Source organism: Sesamum indicum, linkage group LG8 (genome assembly GCF_026168435.1).
Source record: "Sesamum indicum cultivar Baizhima isolate 11 linkage group LG8, ASM2616843v1, whole genome shotgun sequence".
NCBI classification, from domain to species: Eukaryota; Viridiplantae; Streptophyta; class Magnoliopsida; order Lamiales; family Pedaliaceae; genus Sesamum; species Sesamum indicum.
The window spans coordinates 25724978-25743768 of record NC_142664.1 but is presented as its reverse complement, the minus strand read 5'-3'; the positions used below and the strand labels follow the sequence as shown (position 1 = coordinate 25743768).

At 35.9% G+C, this 18791-nt stretch overlaps 2 protein-coding genes and 1 pseudogene across 9 annotated transcripts; 2 read left to right on the top strand and 1 right to left on the bottom strand.

The window, feature by feature from the left end:
* Window positions 1–1178: 1178 nt before the first annotated feature.
* On the bottom strand, window positions 1179–5443 carry LOC105168854 (putative late blight resistance protein homolog R1B-17). Of its 7 annotated transcripts, XR_016066890.1 has the most exons (3): window positions 2454–5384; window positions 1760–1924; window positions 1179–1659 (listed from the first exon to the last, which is right to left on the bottom strand). XR_016066890.1 is itself a non-coding variant. In XM_088884045.1 (2 exons), the coding sequence occupies exon 1, from the start codon at window positions 5032–5034 to the stop codon at window positions 2521–2523; it is 2514 nt and encodes an 837-aa protein (XP_088740171.1). In that variant the 5' UTR covers window positions 5035–5443; the 3' UTR covers window positions 1747–2016; window positions 2483–2520. The 7 variants fall into 7 exon arrangements, 3 of the variants coding, with proteins under 3 accessions (XP_088740171.1, XP_088740170.1, XP_088740172.1); XR_016066888.1 differs by lacking the exon at window positions 1179–1659 and having other exon boundaries at window positions 1747–2016; XR_016066887.1 differs by lacking the exon at window positions 1179–1659 and having other exon boundaries at window positions 1747–1924.
* A 928-nt stretch (window positions 5444–6371) lies between these two features.
* LOC105168853 (putative late blight resistance protein homolog R1B-16) lies at window positions 6372–9046 on the top strand. Its single transcript, XM_011089027.3, has 2 exons — window positions 6372–7993; window positions 8078–9046. Exons 1-2 carry the CDS (start codon window positions 6372–6374, stop codon window positions 8823–8825), a joined length of 2370 nt encoding a protein of 789 aa, XP_011087329.1. The 3' UTR covers window positions 8826–9046.
* A 541-nt stretch (window positions 9047–9587) lies between these two features.
* Window positions 9588–18789, top strand: LOC105169390 (putative disease resistance RPP13-like protein 3; annotated as a pseudogene). Its single transcript, XR_016066800.1, has 2 exons — window positions 9588–10207; window positions 12941–18789. The product of XR_016066800.1 is annotated as a putative disease resistance RPP13-like protein 3 (transcript).
* Window positions 18790–18791: the final 2 nt, after the last annotated feature.

The following is an 18791-nucleotide window of genomic DNA, read 5'->3' as shown; positions in this document are numbered from 1 at the left end:
TACTTGCGTACAATCTGTGTTAAGCATGGTTATATAATTTTTTTAAAAATATAAAGATATTAACATATTGCTTATTAAAGAATTTTTTTTTGTAAAAGAAAATTTTTCATTTCTAATTGGCAAAATATAGTAGTTTTGAATTTTTAATCTATTTTTATTATAATCGAAAATAATTTTTTCCTACAGTGCTACACATACCATATATTTTACTAACCAAAGTTTGTATTTTGTGAGGATTACTTTCATAAAAATTATGACATTCTATTAAATATGTACATTACTCATTTGACAAAAGTGAAAGTTTTTGGAGAAAAATATTTAATAGAATGAAAGTTTTTGGAGAAAAAGTATTTCTTTGAATATTTTTCAAATCAAATTGTATATATCGTTATAAACAATTTTACTTTTGTAATTAGTCAAAGTAAACAATAAAATATTAAAAACTCAAAAAGTTGAGTAAATTTTGTAAAAGTTTTCCTACATATAAATAAATGTGGTGACAAAATTAATTAAATATTTATAAATAAGAATTCACAATGAGAAAAATCAAGGCTTTTTTTTTCTTTTTCCGGGTCAAAAGCAAACAATTGATGGCAACATGACTATTAAAAAATATCAAGGACTATACATGTCAATATCTATAAATTACAAGATTAAAATTATAATTTAATTAGGTCACGTGCAAGTCACATGTAATTGCCTGAAAAGTATGAAAGTTGCCAAAATTTTAAAATTGTAGAACTAAATTGCAAAAATCAATTTATACAATCCAATAAGTTAAAGCATTAAAATTGCAGTTTGTCCTTTGAAGACAGCAAGCTAAATTAAAATTTCAACAACATTAAAATAGAAAGATAAATTGCAACGTAATGGAGTCTCTACTAAGAGGAGAAATTATTTTAAAAATATAAAAATAAAAAAAATTACAAAGTTGCGGTGAATTTGAATTTGTTATAAATATAGGTAGTACTGTGTTCACAAAATATGGTACTACCAATTTTTTTTAAAAAAATTAAATTTTATGTCACCGCGATTTTAGATCACGGTGACACTTTTTGTAATTAAAAAAAAAAAAAAAGCTAAGAACCGCGATTTAGCATAAATATAAAAAAGAAAAAAAAAAAAGTGAAAAAGCAGTCCAAGAGCTCATGACGAAGATGATAAGTCTTAGAATAGATGAAAGTTCTGAGGTTCTTCGGGTTTCAGGGTCAGATAAACATGAAGTTGAGCCAGTTAATAAATGTGATTCTGCTAAAACTGTAGAATCAAATGTGAAGATTGTGCCACAAATATGGGGTTATGAGGTGGGTTTATCATCAAATGAGACCAGTCCAAGAGCTCATGACAAGAACAGAAGAAGATGCTGGTTCTCAGGTTCTTCCGGTTTCAGAGTCACCAACCAAAAATGAATCTGACTATGGTAGGAATCAGTGTGAGTTATATTGAAGGTGAAAGTACTGTTGATATACTGAAACGTCAGATTGAACACGACCGAAACATCATTAAGAATTGGAGGAAGAAAGAAATGCTGCTGCTATTGCGGCAATGGCCATGATCACAAGATTGCAGGAGGAGAAGGCGACACTTTGATATGGAGGCCTTACGTTACTTACGGATGATGGACGAGCAAGCGGAGTATGATATGGAGGCACTGCCTTGCTGAAAGGGAGAAGGAATTGCGAGACATGGAAATTAAGTTCGATTTCTACACAAGTAACTTGCTTCATGAACAAGAGGTATACAACGTACAGAAAGAGACCTCCATTGTGTATAATCAAGTCGCAGCCCATACCGACCAACGGTTCCGCAACAAACCTTAATGATGAAAAACTCTCCGTCTGGCAAGGTTTAAACAAGTTGGAGACTAATCTCCATCAAGCTCATCTTAGTGGGAAATTAGATGAAATGCCGTATGTCCTAAATCCTGAAAAGATCAAAGTATAGCTTGCTAATCTTGGTGAGACATTAAATCAGAAGAAAGAAGACAACGGTTCAGTCGTGCACAAAGTTGTTCCCCTGCCAAATGGAAATTACTCTCAAATGGTGCATTATATGGCAATCCAACTCAGGGGAAGGAAAATGTTTGTCTGCATCAAAAAGTGACAACTTCTAAGCAAATCGAGGTGAAATAAAATCCGGCATTGTTGATAAGGAAATTGCAGAACTTCATGACAGGCTGGAAGCTCTTCACAAACACCGAAACTTGCACAAGCATCCAACTCATTTTTTTTTTTTTTTATAATTCTGCTGAGAACCGCGATTTCAAACCCGGTTCTTAGCTTCTTTTTTTTTTTAACATTTTAAAAATAATTCTCCCTACTAAGAAGTAGATTTTGACAGTCTTCAATCCATCACAAAATTTATTCAAATTAACAATCTTGGGTTCAATTATCAAATCCTGCAACAAAGAAGAAATGAATCTGACAAGAAGTAAAGTGGTTATACATAATCACCTGATGATCCAAGGATGGTTTTTGATTACCTCTGAAGGCAATGAATAAGTGGAGGAGCTCATCATTATCAGTGCGAAGGGCCGAAACGAACTTGAACCCCATAGTCTGCTTGTTCCTCCTGTATTTTCAGTGCTGAAGCCACTGCTGAAGCGCTGGAACGCTGGACCTCGATTATCTCAAGTGTTGTGATTTCTCCAATACCAGGAGGGATTTCCTCAAGATCGGAGCAACCTCGGATAACCAGGTGCTCCAGTCGTGGGAAGTGGCTGTAATCGGCTATCCAGTTAACTAGATCCAAATCTTCAAGCAGCAAAAACCGGAGCCGGGAGAATCCCCCTTCACTTGGCTCCCACATTGAGCTATCAAAGTGATCTTTTCGCAGCTTGAGCACTTCAAGATTCGGCAACTCACCAATTTTATTCATATGTCCGTCCATGATAATGCAGCCGCTCACAGTCAACTTCTTGAGTGTAGATGGAAAAATAAGACAAGACAAGAAGACTTGTGTATACGACAAATCAGTGGAGCTACATTTGAGTTTTTCGAGTTTATGAGGAAGGGTTAGATCTCTTTCAGGGGAACTAGGACAACCACAGATGATTCCTAATTCCTTCATGTTTCCCACAGTCTCAAGGAACTTATGAGAAAGTTGAGAGATTGCTATTGTAGATAAACTTATAAGATTCTTTTGCACAACAGAACGCGTCCTGATCTTATCATGGTACCGGACATAAGTTCCCTTGAACTTGATGTGTCTTAATTGTGTCATATCTAATATTGCAGGCGTTATTGCACATGGCCAAGACGATGATGCGATTGCTTGAACAATTAAGGTTTGCAAAATACGTAGTCTAGATATCGAAGAAGGTAAAGTTTCAGCGGAGGATAAAGCAAGATACCTTAGGTTTACTAGCTGTAGTATTTCCTCTGGAAACTGGTCGGATTTTATTCCCAATATATCTAATACCCTCAGCAATCTGAATTCAGAGACCACATCAGATAATATCTCTCGACTTGCAGCACCAGTGAATAGAAAAGAACGGGCGTACTGCATTTGTTTGGCTGATATATTAGGATCTCGAGTAGACATACGACGCAATTGTAGTGTGTCACTTGGGAGACCGTCGGGTGCCTTGACAAGTAGAAACTTCTCTTCATGAGCTTTCCTCACACATAGATCCCTCAAGAGATCATGTAAACTGTAGCTTTTCGCATTTCCTTTAGGCTCTTGTCGATGGACAAAGATAAGATTTCTGTCAACAAGAGCCTTCAGGTAAATCTGTGCAGCCTCTTCTGGGCTTGTATCTGAAACTGGTTTTAAGAACCCCTCGGATACCCACAATTTGATGAGTCTTGAAGCACGAATTTCATAGTTTTCTGGAAAAGCACCCATATAAAGAAAACATGGTTTAAGATGATACGGCAAATTATTGTAACTTAAGGATAATATATTCGAGAATTGTTCCTTGTCAGCTACAACTGAGCTTACATCCTTTGCAATTTGCTCCCATGATTCAGGGCTTCTTTTTGCCTGCGAGAGGAGCCCACCAATCACATTGATTGCAAGAGGAAGTCCTCTGCAATTGTTTGCAATTCTTCTCCCAACATCTTCCAGTTCAGGGGTGCAAGTTTCTTGTGTTGCAAATACCTTTTGATGAAGAAGCTTCCAGCTTTCATCATCTTTCAGAAGATTCATCAAGTGATGTGGGCTTCCTGAGCCGGTGTCGTCAGCCACTTTCGATTCCCTGGTGGTGACGATGATCCGACTTCCATTTCCATCATCCGGAAAATACCTTCTTGCAATATGTTCCCAAGGCTCAATATTCCATATATCATCTAAAACAATCAGATATCTCCGCCTTTTCAAATTTTGATGTAAACGCAAACCTAATTGGTCATCTTCCTCTCCAAGCATTTCATCTGTGGGTTTTCCGGTAACACAACCAAGAAGATCTAGTAGAATCTTGTGCACGTTATAGTTTTGTGAAACTGTACTCCATGCCCGAGTATCAAAGTGGGAAATAATAAACGAATCATCATAAAGATGTCGCGCGAGAGTGCTCTTACCAATGCCTCCCATGCCTACGATTGGGACGACTTTGCGTGCTCCAGTGTCTTGCAAATTAGTAAGCCAATCCCTCAATTTATTCACGTCTTCGGTAATTCCCACTACGACGTTCTTTGGATCTTGATCTTGCTTTGCCATCCGAATCCTGCTCATGATCTTCCTCATCTCTTCCACCGCAGAATCAAGTCTTGTATTTAGTTCCGACAGGTTCGGAGGGGAGAGAGTGAATCCCTTACCTCCCGGAGCTGAAAGAATTTGATCCGTAAGGTGGGATTCAAGAATATCTTCTGCATCCTGTGCTGCAGCTCCGACAAAGCTCTCCAGATCTCGGATTCCATCAACAGTTACTGCTGAAGAAGAATTCTCGAAAAAATTTCTCAAGGAACGGGCCTTTTCCAGGAGGGACTCAATCATTGGTTTCTTGTCAGGATCAAGGATCCAAATAGGTTTGTGATGATCAGGGTGCAGGATCTGCTCAAGAATTTTTACAAGGGATTCAAGATTGTAAGCCATTTTTGCCTGATTTCTCCTCGCAATTACTCTCACTGGAAGAGAATAATTAGTTTGAAGCAGTTGCAGCTTGTATGTATGCTCTACTGCTAGTCAACAACTTGTAAAAGAAATTCATTACAATAACATATTTTGTGGTTTTTTTGTGGTGATATATATGGCACCAAACACAATATGAAATGAATATTTCTTTATCAATGTAAAATCATAATGTCATGTCAATTGTACTCAATTAAAAAAAGAACAAGTTGCAAATTTTAATTAACAGACTGTGTGATATTAGTCTTGAGATTTGTGCAATTAATTCATCAAATAATTATACACTTCACCGGCCAGCCAGATTCCCTTTGAATAAGTCAAATTGATGTTTCATCTTATTACATTATCATGTGTATTATATATGTGCTTGGGTTGAAAACACCAACACTAATTTTCTTCTTGTGAGAGCTAGGGTTCATATTAATTTCTTTTAAAACGTACAAGTGGAAGTTTGATTTAAAACTAAAGAGACGGAAAGAATTGCACCTTCCCTCCAGGTACTAGTTGGATCTCAAACCTATATTATTTTACCTTGTTAGTGGTCAATTGAACTTTTGGATTGAGAATTTCTTTGGTCTTTTGGGTATGTCTTGGTTTCAAATTCTGGTGTGCAAAGTCTTTTGGGTATGTCTTGGTTTCAAATTCTGGTGTGCAAATAGGTACAGTAGATCAGAATTAAATTCGGATTGGAATGGATTTTGTTTTTGAGTGTTAATTTTTGGACAAATTTGATCAAATTATTACATATTTAGATTTTATTTGGTAAAGACTAATTAGATCAAAAATTGAAGTGAGAACCAAGAATTTATGCCATTATTGACTTAGAATTCAAAGGCAACACTTGACATAATAGGAATTCATGGAAGAAAAATAGAAAAGGTGGAGCCATATATATGGTTTGTGGATTCACATCCACGCTTAGAAAGTTAATTGAAAACAAATGTGTATATATCCAATTCCACCATGCTCAGCTCTACTACTACTACTGCCGCTTTACTCAATTAATTAATTAAAGCACCCCCAAAAAAGTGCCATTTCATCTGCTCTTTGTATTTTATGTTGTACCAATTATTTCAAGATGCCAAAACTTGATTGGGGGTAGGTTGAGATTTCTACAATATCTATTATTTAAAGACTTTTAAGTCAATTATAAAATCAATTAATATCAGCTTATCGATGTTATATTCCGTGATTTACTAGAAAAATAATTGGTGTTCTGACCAGAGCTTATTATAATTGAAAAAAGTCGCACTGAAATTTACCAATTAGTTCACTTGTGTAAGGAAGAGAACTCCGGCGACATGGCTTACAACCTTGAATCCCTTGTCCAAATCCTAGAGCAGTTCCTGTACCCTGATCATCACCAGCCTCTTTGGGTTCTTGACTCTGACAAGAAACCACAAATGAAAACCCTCTTACAAAAGGTCTATTTCTTCAAAGATCTTTTCGAAAATTCTTCTTCAGCAGTGAGTGGTTATAGAAGACGAGGTTTGGAGAGTCGAATCAGAGATATAGCATATAAGGCAGAAGATGTTGTTGAATCTCACCTCGTGGATCAACTTCTTTCATGTGGGGAAGGTGAGAGCTTCATTTTCTCACCTCCAGATCTTGAGAAACTAATTGAGGACTTTGACTCTGCAAACAAAGATATGATGTCGAGCATGGAAGAAAGTGAGATGCAGCTCAAGTATCGACTCACGGGGGGAGGATCTAAACTTGAGGTCATTCCAATTGTGGGCATGGGAGGTATTGGTAAGACTACTTTGGCCCGAAATCTTTATAAAGATCGACTTGTTAGTGTGCACTTTGATGTTCGAGCATGGGCTACAATATCACAAGACTATGATGTGGGAAAGATTCTACTAGGCCTCCTTCGCCTTGTTACTAGACGACCCACATATGAAATGCTTCAAATGGGAAATGAGGAATTAGGTCAACGTCTGTATCGAACTTTGTTTGGTCGGAGATATCTGATTATTTTAGATGATATGTGGAGTAGCTCTTCTTGGAATGATATAAGAATGTTCTTTCCGGATAATGACAATGGAAGTCGGATCATTATCACCACCAGGAATTCGAGCTTGGCTAATTTCATTGCCTTCCGGAGTCCACATCACAACATGCAATTTCTAAAAGATGATGAAAGCTGGAATCTTATACATCAAAAGGTATTTGCACCTGGAGAGATTTGCTCTCCTGAATTGGAGTCAATCGGGAGAAAAATTGCATACAACTGTAGAGGCCTTCCTCTTACAATTTCTTTGATTGGTGGACTTCTATCTTATGCAAAGAGAAGGCAAGATTTCTGGGAGCAAGTTGCAGAGGATTTAAGTTCGAATAGAGCTGATGTGGACGAAGAAATCCTCGATATATTATCTCTGCCTTACAATTATTTACCTTATTATCTTAAACCATGTCTCCTTTATATGGGTGCTTTCCCAGAAGATTCTGAGATCGATGCCTCTAGACTCATCAAATTGTGGGTGGCAGAGGGATTTTTGAAACCAATTTCAGGGAAAAGATTGGAGGAGGCTGCCGAGATGTACCTAAAGGCTCTCATTGACAGAAATCTTATTTTTATCCGACAACAAAGTCCTCAAGGGAATGTGAAGAGCTGCGGCATACATGATCTCTTGAGGGACCTGTGTGTGAAGAAAGCTTATGAAGAGAACTTTCTATCCATCAAGCGAAGGCATATCCTAGGAGACTTATGTTCACGTCGTGTCTGTGTTCATAGCATTCGAGATATTGATAGACCCTTGGATCAAATGCAGTTAACCCGTTCTTTTCTATCCATCGGTGATGCAAGTCAGGAGATATTATCCCCTTTGATTTCTACATTCAGATTGTTGAGGGTACTGGATATATTGGGCATAAAACTTGATCAGTTTCCAGGGGAAATACTACAACTGGTCAACTTAAGGTACCTTGCTCTATCCACTTCTGAATTACCTTCCTCAATATCTAGACTGTGGAATTTGCAAATCTTAATTGTTCAAGCAATCAGGTTCTCGTCTAACCCGCATGTAGTGACGCCTGAAATATTAGACATGCCACAACTAAGACACATCAAGTTCAAGGGAATTTATGTCTGGTATGATGATAAGTATAGGGAACATTTTGTTGTCCAAGATCAGCTTCAAAGTCTATCTACCATACTAGCCTCTGGACTTAATGATAGGGTGCTTCAAACAATTCCGAACTTGGGGAAATTAGGAATCTTTTGCGATGAAAAACTTGATCATGTAATAGATCTATCCCGTCTTCATAATCTCCACACACTCAATTGTACATCCTCCAAGTATCTCAAAGACAACCTCTTGTCCAATCTCAATTTTCCGTATTCCCTCAAAAAGTTGTGTCTGGATGATTGTGGAATTTGTTATCGGGATATGAGTATAATCGGTAGCCTGCCCAATCTTCAAATTCTCAAATTAAGAGGTTGTGAATTCGAAAATCGAGAGTGGGAGCCAATTGAAGGGGACTTCTGCGAACTAAAGTGTTTGATAATGGAAAAGTTGAATCTGGTATTCTGGACAGCGGATGATATCTGTTTCCCAAGACTTGAGCACCTGGTTATTCGACATTGCGCACATCTTAATGAAATCCCTTCTGGCATCGGAGACATTCCAACACTCCAAGTAATTGAGGTGCATGAATGCAAACGTTCTGTGCTGGATTCAGCAAGAATGATACAGGAAGAACAGGAGAGCTGGGGCAATGAATACCTTGAAGTTCGTTTCGGCACTTTGTAGCAGTAATAATTATGTGTTCTTCTTCCTCCACTTGTTCATTACCTTCATCAGAGGCAATTGTGGATCGCTAAACACTGTTGTTTCTTCGTTATGAATCCATTACTTTTCAAATTGTCTTTCTCTTTTAATGATGTAAGAATTTAATGACCTGTGTGATTGGAAAACCAGATGATGAAATGGTACAAGAGACAAATGATAAATTAGGTTTGCGTTTGTATGAAGGTTTGATAGGTGGGGGATATGATGAAGAAGGTTATTTGCTGATGAAAAGAATGGAAGTGGGATGATTGTGATTGAAGGGCGAAAGACAGAGCACATGTCTTGGGATTTGTGAATTGAGATTAGGGAGGGTATTGGATATCTTGTGGAAAGTATTCAAGCATCTTAAGATACCTTGCATTATATCAATCTAATGATGAAATAACAATTTTGCTTTTGATAAAACCAACCACCCTTATATACATGGAATAATGACCCAATTCCCCTCTTAATTTAGATGCTCAAACTAACCACCCATCAATTTACCATTGACTTTGGTAAATAATTTTTTTGTGAAAAAGTTTCTTTTTTTTTTCCATTTATTTTATTTAATCTTGATTAATAATTATTATTTACCATAATTGTTAGTCATAACTATTGATTGGTATTTTTCTCAAAATTTATACCAATTACAGAGTAAATATATTACATTTATCGTATAATTAGATTAGAATCTCCGAACAAGGTCCGGACAAAAAGAAGGAAGAAGATGAAATTATTGAGACAAGTATCAAGAACGAGAGAAACATGCATGCTTTAATTATTATTATTCTTTACTTCATCTACCAAAAGGGAAGAGAAGAATAGAGTGTTATATATAGTTAGCTGATAATCAAATCAATTTTAGACACACACACACACAGGGAGAGAGAGAGAGAGAAATGGCAGAGACTGCACTACAGTTCCTTCTTGACAACTTGCAGAAGCTGTTGGCGGAGCAAATCCGTCTGATTGCCGGAGCGGAAGATGAGTTGGAAGAGATGAATAAGGAGCTTGAACTAATGCAATCCTTCCTCAGGGATTCAGCCCGCAGACGCTTAAAGGGAGAACTCTTCAAAGCATTGGAGAAACAGATACGGGAAGCTGTTTATGAAGCGGAAGACACCATCGATGCTTGCGTGAGCCATGCTGCTGCAGCAGCAAGAACAGCGCACAGATACTGCATGCCGCCCCTATTATTGTTCACCTTCACCCCAAAGCGCCTTAGCCTCGCAAAACAGGTCCGATCCATCAGGATACATAAGATCAAACCTGTCTTCGATGAAGCTAAAATCAAATTTGCAACTCTCCCAATAGTAGATGAAGCTCCTCCAGAGAAAGATGCAGTGGACAAATTTCGAAGGGTACGTATGTATTTAAATTTCTATGATTTTAAGATCATATGGTGATCCTAAGATTAATACCCAAATTAACTTTCGTAATTTAATCCTATCGTCATAATTCCATCTAATTAGAAAGCCCCAATCATAAAGTTACGTGCCTGGCACAGGCGTTTTTTCTGCCAAAAAGGACCAAAACTACAACATTATGTTTGGTTTTGTTTTTAACTTGTTTTTGGGTATTTTGTGGAGATAGAGAGAGAAAAACAAAAATAAATAAAAATAAGTTAGAGATAGTGTGTATGTTTGGATTTGTTTTTGGAGATTATATAAAATAAGTATGTTATGTTTGATGTTGGGTAGTGGGGAGACAAAAAATACTGTTCATTGTCAAATCATGTCTTTTTTATATATATTTATATATATATGTATAAAAATATATATAATTTATTTAGTTGTGAGTGGATTAAAATAAATATTATTTCCTAATTATATATGTATGGAAATGAAAAAAAATAATTTATGTAAATACACTTTTAAAAATAATTAAATGCACTCTAATAATGGATTAACAATATTTTTTGTTAGTTGTTCTATTCGAGGTGATAAATTTAAATACATTATTCAAATAATGTAATATATGAATTAACCGCGTAGAATAATTATATTATTTTATATTTTTTAAAATTTTTAATTATTCCAATGATGTAGAAAATATTACGTATAAAATATTAAGTGGTTAAAATAAAATATATTTGTATTTAAAAATTAAATACTTAGAAACAAGATAAAAACATAGCAAAACAAGCAATGGCAAACATTGCTTCTGTTTTGGGCCATCTCAGAGATGGCCCAAAACCGAAAACAAACATAAGGCAAAATTTTCAAAGTTTTGATGCAGTAGTTTAATTTGTTGGTAGAGGCAGTATCCAAACTTATCAGGCGACTAGAACGTATCATGTGCACTGTTCGTGTAGAAGTATATACTTAGAGGTGAATATATTATTTGTTAACTGCAGAAAAATATTAAGTTAATAATTTAGAACAAATTATATTTTGTCATTCGAACTATGCCTATTTTTACACTTTGCAATCTAAATTTATTTTTGAGTCAACTTATCATCTAAACATTGTGAAATTTGCTCTTCACCATATATGACCGATTTTTTGCTGATTTTGTTGCTGGAAAAATCACATGCATGTGCATATGCAAAAAATATCACATTAAATAACTCTTAAATATCACATGCGTAATGCATGTGATATTTTTTTTTTTTTTTTGACAAAAAACTTGTACAAAAATAGTTATTAATGGCAAAGTGCAAAATTTCTTAATGTTGAGATGGTAAATTGGTACAAAAATAATATTTAGATGTCAAAGTGTAAAAACGGTCATAATTCAGATGAAAAAATGTAATTAACCCATAATATTTTTTTATATTTATCTCATCTAAATATTAGTATATAGCACTATTTTTAAAAAAATGATGGTAATTGTTTTAATTGATGAGAAATATTGTGTTCTTTGTAATTAACTTTTAGAATCACTGATATTGTTAAGCAAAAGTAAAATATAATATAAAAAAATAATATTGGAATAAATCTAATTACTAAAGTCCCATAGAGATTTTAATCCTTGATAAGAAATTCAATTAATAAAATTGATAATTTTTTATTTGTAAATTTTTTAGGGTAAATTACATTAACATCCAGGAGGCTAGGCTAAATTAGACAAACATTTCATGATTTTTGTATAGTCTTGAATTTATAGTTGAAATTACAACAACTACACCCCTTATTTAGAGATAAAATTTACACAAACACCACTAAAAAATATTACATTAACACTCCTTAATGGGTAGAGCTCTAGCTTTATTTTTTAACTTAAATGGGTATCAATAAAATTTATCTTTTTTAAAAAAAAATATTTTATTTTTGGGCAAATTGCATAAAATCCCCCAATATTTTAAAGGTTTAGTTGAAAACTGTCATGTGTTAAACCAATAAGCAAAAAACTAGTGTATTTTTTGAAATAATGTACACTCTCCCCTTCCGATCCGTTACCTTTGCTTAACATAAAATTTTAAGTTGATGATATTAGTTATGATACTGCCACTGAAATATGAGTATTATACGATTATATTTTCAAATAAATTGAAAAAAAAATATTTTAATTGATAAGTGCTAAAAAAGTCAAGTAGTAAGGGTATAATTGTGCTTTCACACTTTGGAATTCATACTTTTATATATATATATATATTAAAACATATCTCGTGCTTTGCACGTGTTGAAAACTATTGTATAAGTTAATTAATATGAAAATAGATGTAAAAGTAATGCATTTAGATTATCTAATGCTAAAAAAGACAAGTAGTAAAAGATTGACTCAAGTCTCAATAGTTGAATTTTTTTATATCAATTTTTGTTCTCATTAGCACACATACAATACAATGGGACCAATATGCTTCTTTTAAAGCATAAAAATACTTGCATTTATGTCAATTATTTTACTGCTCAGTAAGGTTTTAAATTAGTTATTTATTATATTAATGTTCACACACTTCATTATAACTAAACTTTTATTTATTATTAAAAGGAATACTTAAGCAATGGTATAATTGTCTTTTCACAATGGGCTCCAAGTAAAATGTCAAAATCATGGTGAAAACAGGGAAAATATTACCAATATATAGACTAGTTATATATGAGAGTCTTGAATTTCTCTAATTTCATCTATGCATTGTCAATCATGCACAGGTTTCATTATCACAGGAAAAGAGAATAGTAGGTCTTGATGATGAGGCAGACAAAATAATAAAGCATCTGAATGAACAACACTCGGAGGAATTTGAAGTTATCTCCATCATTGGTATGCCTGGCCTTGGAAAGACAACTACGGCTTTCAAGATTTATCGTGATTCAAGAATTCGAAATAAATTCCCCACTGTAATTTGGGTTTACGTTTCTCAAGACTTCAAAAACAAGGATATCTTTCTCACTATTCTCAAACAGTTCACTCAGGAATACATGTCTGGAATGAGTGAAGAGGAATTGTGTCAACAAGTTAAGCAGCATCTGTCGTCTGCAGGGAAGTTCTTGATAATCATGGATGATGTGTGGACTGTTGATGCTTGGAATCAAATCGAAGCAGCCCTGCCTAAAAGTAATAAATTGGGTAAAGTCCTGATCACCAGTTGTTTTGAGAATGTGGTGCGGCGTGCAAATCGTAAAAGAGAGCCCCACAGGTTACGGTTTCTAAGTCGGGAGGAAAGTTGGGAGCTCCTCCAGGTAGAAGTATTTGGTGACATGGATAGATGCCCATCGGAACTGGAACCGACTGGAAGACTTATAGCCGAGCGATGCTGCGGCTTGCCACTTCAGATTGTTGTCATAGGAGGAATTCTGTTAAATAAATTGTCATCCATTAGCAATACCAAAAATGAGTGGGAAAATGTATCTGATAGGCTGGGAACATATGTTAATGATGAGGAGCAGAAGCGGGTTGAGAGGATTATATTATTAAGTTACGATGAACTGCCATATGACTTGAGAGATTGCTTTCTGTATCTGGGGATGTATCCTGAAGACTTTGAGATAACGGCTTGGAGATTGATCCGCATGTGGATAGCTGAAGGATTCATAACAAGAAAGCCTGGTGGAAAAAGCTTGGAGGAAATTGGAAATGAAAAGCTGGAGGATCTTATAAGAAGGAACTTGGTGATGGTCAATAAAGGAAAGCTGGGAGGTGGAGTGAAAACATGCCGTCTTCACGACGTGATACGCGAATTCTGCAAAAATCATGCTGCATTCCAGAATCAGAACTTGTTTGAAGAGATAAGAATGTTTAGGGATGGTGAGTTTGAACCTCAGGTTTCAGAAATACAGAACTTGCGTCGCCTTTGCATCCAACCACCTAATGAGTGCTTCTTCCGACAAAGACCAAAAGGCAGGAAACTCCGTACTTTTTGTTTTTTCAACAGGGAAAACCTCTTCTGCAAGGTGAACGAAGACGGCTTTCGAGGTTTCATCAAGACCTCTAATATGCTCAGGGTTATTGATGCCGAGCTTATTACAATAGAAAAAAGTCCCACTGAAATTTACCAATTAGTTCACTTGAGGTATATAGCTCTGGCAGCCCCCTCTGGTTTCAAAAGGATATCTCAAAGCTCTGGAATTTACAGACTATTATATTGTGCGGACTTTCTGTGACATTCCAAGCAGATATATCGGAAATAATGCAGCTAACTCATGTCAAGACAACCTTCGGACCCATTATGCTACCCAACAAGCAAGGGAAAGGCGGAGCTGGAGAAAAGCTTCAGACACTCTCCCAAATACGAGCCGAATGTTGCACCAAGCAAGTGCTTGGCAAGTTCCCAAACTTAAAGAAATTAGGAATTGTGGGGGAGGAAGACAGTATTGATTGGGATATCAACTGCTTGGCAGACATGGTTCATCTTGAAAAGTTGAAGCTAGAATATATTGATGGATTGGAAGGCGTTCTTCAACCAGAACTATTCCCACCAAATCTGAGGAAGCTCACTTTAAAAGGGACAAATTTGAAGTGGGAGCATATGTCTGTATTGGGAAAGCTTAATGCCCTGCAGATCCTCAAGCTGGAAATGTTAGCATGCATTGGAGAACGTTGGGACGTTGTGGATGTGGATGGAGGTTTCACTTCCCTCGAATATCTCTACATTAAAGACCATGTCTATCTGGAGTGTTGGACCCTCTCAGGACCAGCATCCCACCATTTCCCTAAACTCAAATGTCTTCTACTTAGGAACTGCATGAAACTCCAACAAGTTCCGGATAGCCTGGTGGAGAAACTTGAGACGTTGGACATGGATAACGTCAAGAAATCCGCAATTGATTCTGCCCGGAGAATACAACAACAGAGATCTGCACAACAACAAAGCAACACAAGGGGTGAACTGAAGCTAATTGCTCGTGAATACGACTTGGCTACAATATAAGGGAGTAGGCGAAGCAATGACCGTTGACGCCTTCCACCAGAACCGCCGCCTCTCTGACCTCACGCGCTTGCTGTCGCAAAGAGGCAGACGGTGGTATTAAGGTTTGTGCATAATAACATCTTTTCAAAGAAGTGTTATTCTCGGAGCTCTTCACTTCTATCCAAGTCAAGATCATCCCTTTCATCTTTCTTGAAATTTCAGGTATTCCGCCAAGATTTCTTTCTTAATCTGCACGTTTTTGAAGATTTGTGCATTTTGAAATTTCTGTAAGGCGGTGAAATTAAGGACCTATTCTTGATTTGTATTTGAACAAAGTCGATATTATTGATACATATTTGTGCCGCTACGAGACTTAAATTGAATTTTTTGTTACAATCCATATTATATATGTTATTTCATTTAACACATAAATGCAGCAAGTACAACATAATAGAAATATACTACGATTTAAAACAAATTTAAAAATTTTCAATTTCCATGAACATACACGAAATGTTCTGTAATTGATAATACATGTCAATTATTTAGCTATGGAATCTCTTGTAATTTCAGATGTTTGGGTTTGTTTAGATAAGCCTACATTGAAATTGCAATTTGTTCTGATTGTGCAATGCAAATGCGAAGTGCACAATATTTATTAATTGAACTGTTCCCAACACATGATGCTTGTGTACCAATTTGAATTTTCATAATTTTGACTTTTTGAATGAATGTACTGCATGCATTCATGCTTTGTCCATTGAACAAATCTGTAGAAAAATTATATTCTGGTATGTTTTTGGACTTTGGAGAGATGGAAGACATGATTTTAACTGATATAATTCATTCTATTTTCTTCTCGTTAAATTTCGATAATAAATAATAGATCTTAATATATGGTACATAATAAGATCATAAACACATGGTACTATGATTAGCAGTGTCCAATTATATATTATCTAATTGTGTCTAATCTATTAAATAGGCCTTAATGTGCGAGAACAATGTCTAAACTTCTATATATAGATCCACTTATTCTTCATTCTATCCATCCAAATATGACGCACTTTTAAGGATATCAAATTAAAAAGGCAACACATTTTAGTAATATTGGAGAGATTGATTCAAAGCATTCTTTAACTCATATATTTTTTAAGATTTGAAGTGCTGCTATCTTGAAAAACTGGTCGTCATATCTCCAATGATATATTGCCTAGAAACCTTTGCAAGAGCTAAATTTTTGCCGCACCTGTTATCTAACATATATACACAACCTTCCTACCCCTTACTTTTTCCAGCAAGGAGAGGTATGACTTCACAAGACTCAAATCTTCAAGAATGACCTGTCTTAGGTGCATGCTCCTATGACACACTGCTCTTACATTAATGCTCGACTTACTACATCATGAAAACTCTGTCTCTACCTCTGCTATAGAGAAGCCAATGCCGTTGCCTTTTTCTCATATCTCAATACATTGACAGCATTCTCTCACCGTCAGTTGTGATTAGTTCATTATGACATGGTCATTGAGATTCTGCAACAACTTAGAAAACCCTCTATTCTGTCGAACGGCAGGTAAGAGTAAATTCTGATTCTAATCCAATGCAGCTGTTGTACTAAAAAGTCAAGCACATTAATTGTTTCAGGTAAGAGAAGCAGCAGGGACATGGAAAAAGGTTTACTACACTACTGCCTTAGCTTACATGCATACGTTACACACAAAGGTGACAGGCTTTTTTGCCTCCTCCCATACTATAATTTTCCTGCAATGAATTAATTCATGCATGCTGGTATAACTTAAGTAGAAAAGCTGTCTCAATCAATGTTTTCTTTTTTTTAATTTTTCTTCCTGGTTTAGTACAAGTGCTCATAGTACATGAATGAGAAAAGAAGAAGCGCAGGTAAGAAAGAGAAGAGAATCGGTTACTAGAGATATATTGCGATTAGTAATGTCCATGATGTCAATTGTGCAAGGGATTCGGTCCACTTGGGACGAGTCGCTTCTCAACGCCATATCTTGGGTCGATATCATCATCACCGTTGCTACATGGTGGTGGTGGTGGTGGTGGTGGAAGTGGCCTCTGTGGTGGGTGGTGGTGCATTTGAGGTCGAAGGAGGAGACGAGGCCGGCTTGGAGGAAACGCATAATAATTGCTAACTTGGGGCTTGTTAGAATCAGTAGTGATGGTTGCTTGTGGTGTTACACTTGAACATTCACTATTTGCTGCAGCCATGATAACAACCATAACAACCACGACAGCAATCCAGCTACTTGAGGTGGCGGTGGCGGTGGGTGGCCGTGAGTTCTTCATGCAGATTGTGATGAGGAGAGGGGCAGAATAGCAGTGAAGTTGACAGTGAAATTTGAGGTAAGAAGAAGAAGAAGAAGAGCATGATGAAAATGAAAGTTTGTAAATGGGGTATTTAAAACTCAAACAAGTGACCCATGAACCATGTACTTAACACCATAAATGCTACAATGAATGAGGCACTGTGTTTTCGGTACCAAAAAGGAGGGGGGGGAAAGGTGATTTTGTTGATAAGGTGTATGTTTAGAGCATGAAAATAGGCAATGGAAGACTTGTGGGAGGCTTTGCCTTTCAAGTGCAAATGCGGTTGATGACTACACATATTAAAGCAAATAGTGATTATTACTATGTGATAAGAAGCAATTACTGCATTGCTATGAGTAACAATATTAGTAGCACATTAATGCTTCTTTAGATTTGGTTTGAGATTGATCAATAAAGGTCGTTTGAGATTGATTTATCATACATAAAATAAATATGTTGAACGAAGTTACTTGAGATAACATACGTATAACATCTTCTACAGCTTCACAACAAAGACCAAAGGTAGTAGTAACGGGACAACGTTTCGTTGATCAAGATCGGGTCTAACAGACCAATACTGACGATCTAGTTGCAGTCCAGATCTATTGCAGTTAAGTTGATTTTGATCCTTAGTTCTTCATAAGTAGACGGATCCCAATTCACTTATGACAGTAATTTATGAGAAATTAAATCCACTCTGCAGTGAAGGGCTTTCGATCTAATTAACAACTTTGTAACATTTTGATCATAAAGTTGCTCATCATCTAGAAGCTATGCACACGAGTAGGAAACTTATGTATGAAATAGTAGGAAACTACAGCAGAAAAACATCATGATGTTTCACAAAAGACCTTCAGCAACAATTATGAAATATAAGTTAATACGTCTTATAAAATGTTTTTGAAACTAATGACAAGAAGTTAGATCTTATTCTAGAAGTAAATTGTTTAAATGTTTAAGTAAAATAAAATTATGAGGCTCGTTAATAATGGCATTTTTGTTCTTCATACGACAAAAAATTATGGGGGTTCGTCAAAATCTCAAAATAAGCTGAGAACTTCTTACTTTGTTTAGGGGAGCTTATACTTGTGGATCTTATAAGCTCATATTTTAAAAATTTTACTAAACACTTTTCAATAATTTATAAGCTCTAAGTCCGAGAACTTGTGCCAGACCCCAACCATGCTTTTAAGAACCGAGTCATTCGTGTTCTCGTGCTGCAAAACTTAGAGCACTCAAAAAATGAACAGAGTCAGCAAAGAATCAGTTCCCAAGCATCTTCTAACTATGAAGGATAAGGGTTGCATTGGAACAAACAC

Coding starts and splice junctions, on each gene's coding strand:
- LOC105168853 (XM_011089027.3), top strand. CDS start 6,372: ATGGCTTACAACCTTGAATCCCTTGTCCAAATCCTAGAGCAGTTCCTG. Junction 7,994..8,077: donor CTACAACTGGTCAACTTAAG/GTACCTTGCTCT, acceptor TCAAGCAATCAG/GTTCTCGTCTAACCCGCATG.
- LOC105168854 (XM_088884045.1), bottom strand. CDS start 5,034: ATGGCTTACAATCTTGAATCCCTTGTAAAAATTCTTGAGCAGATCCTG.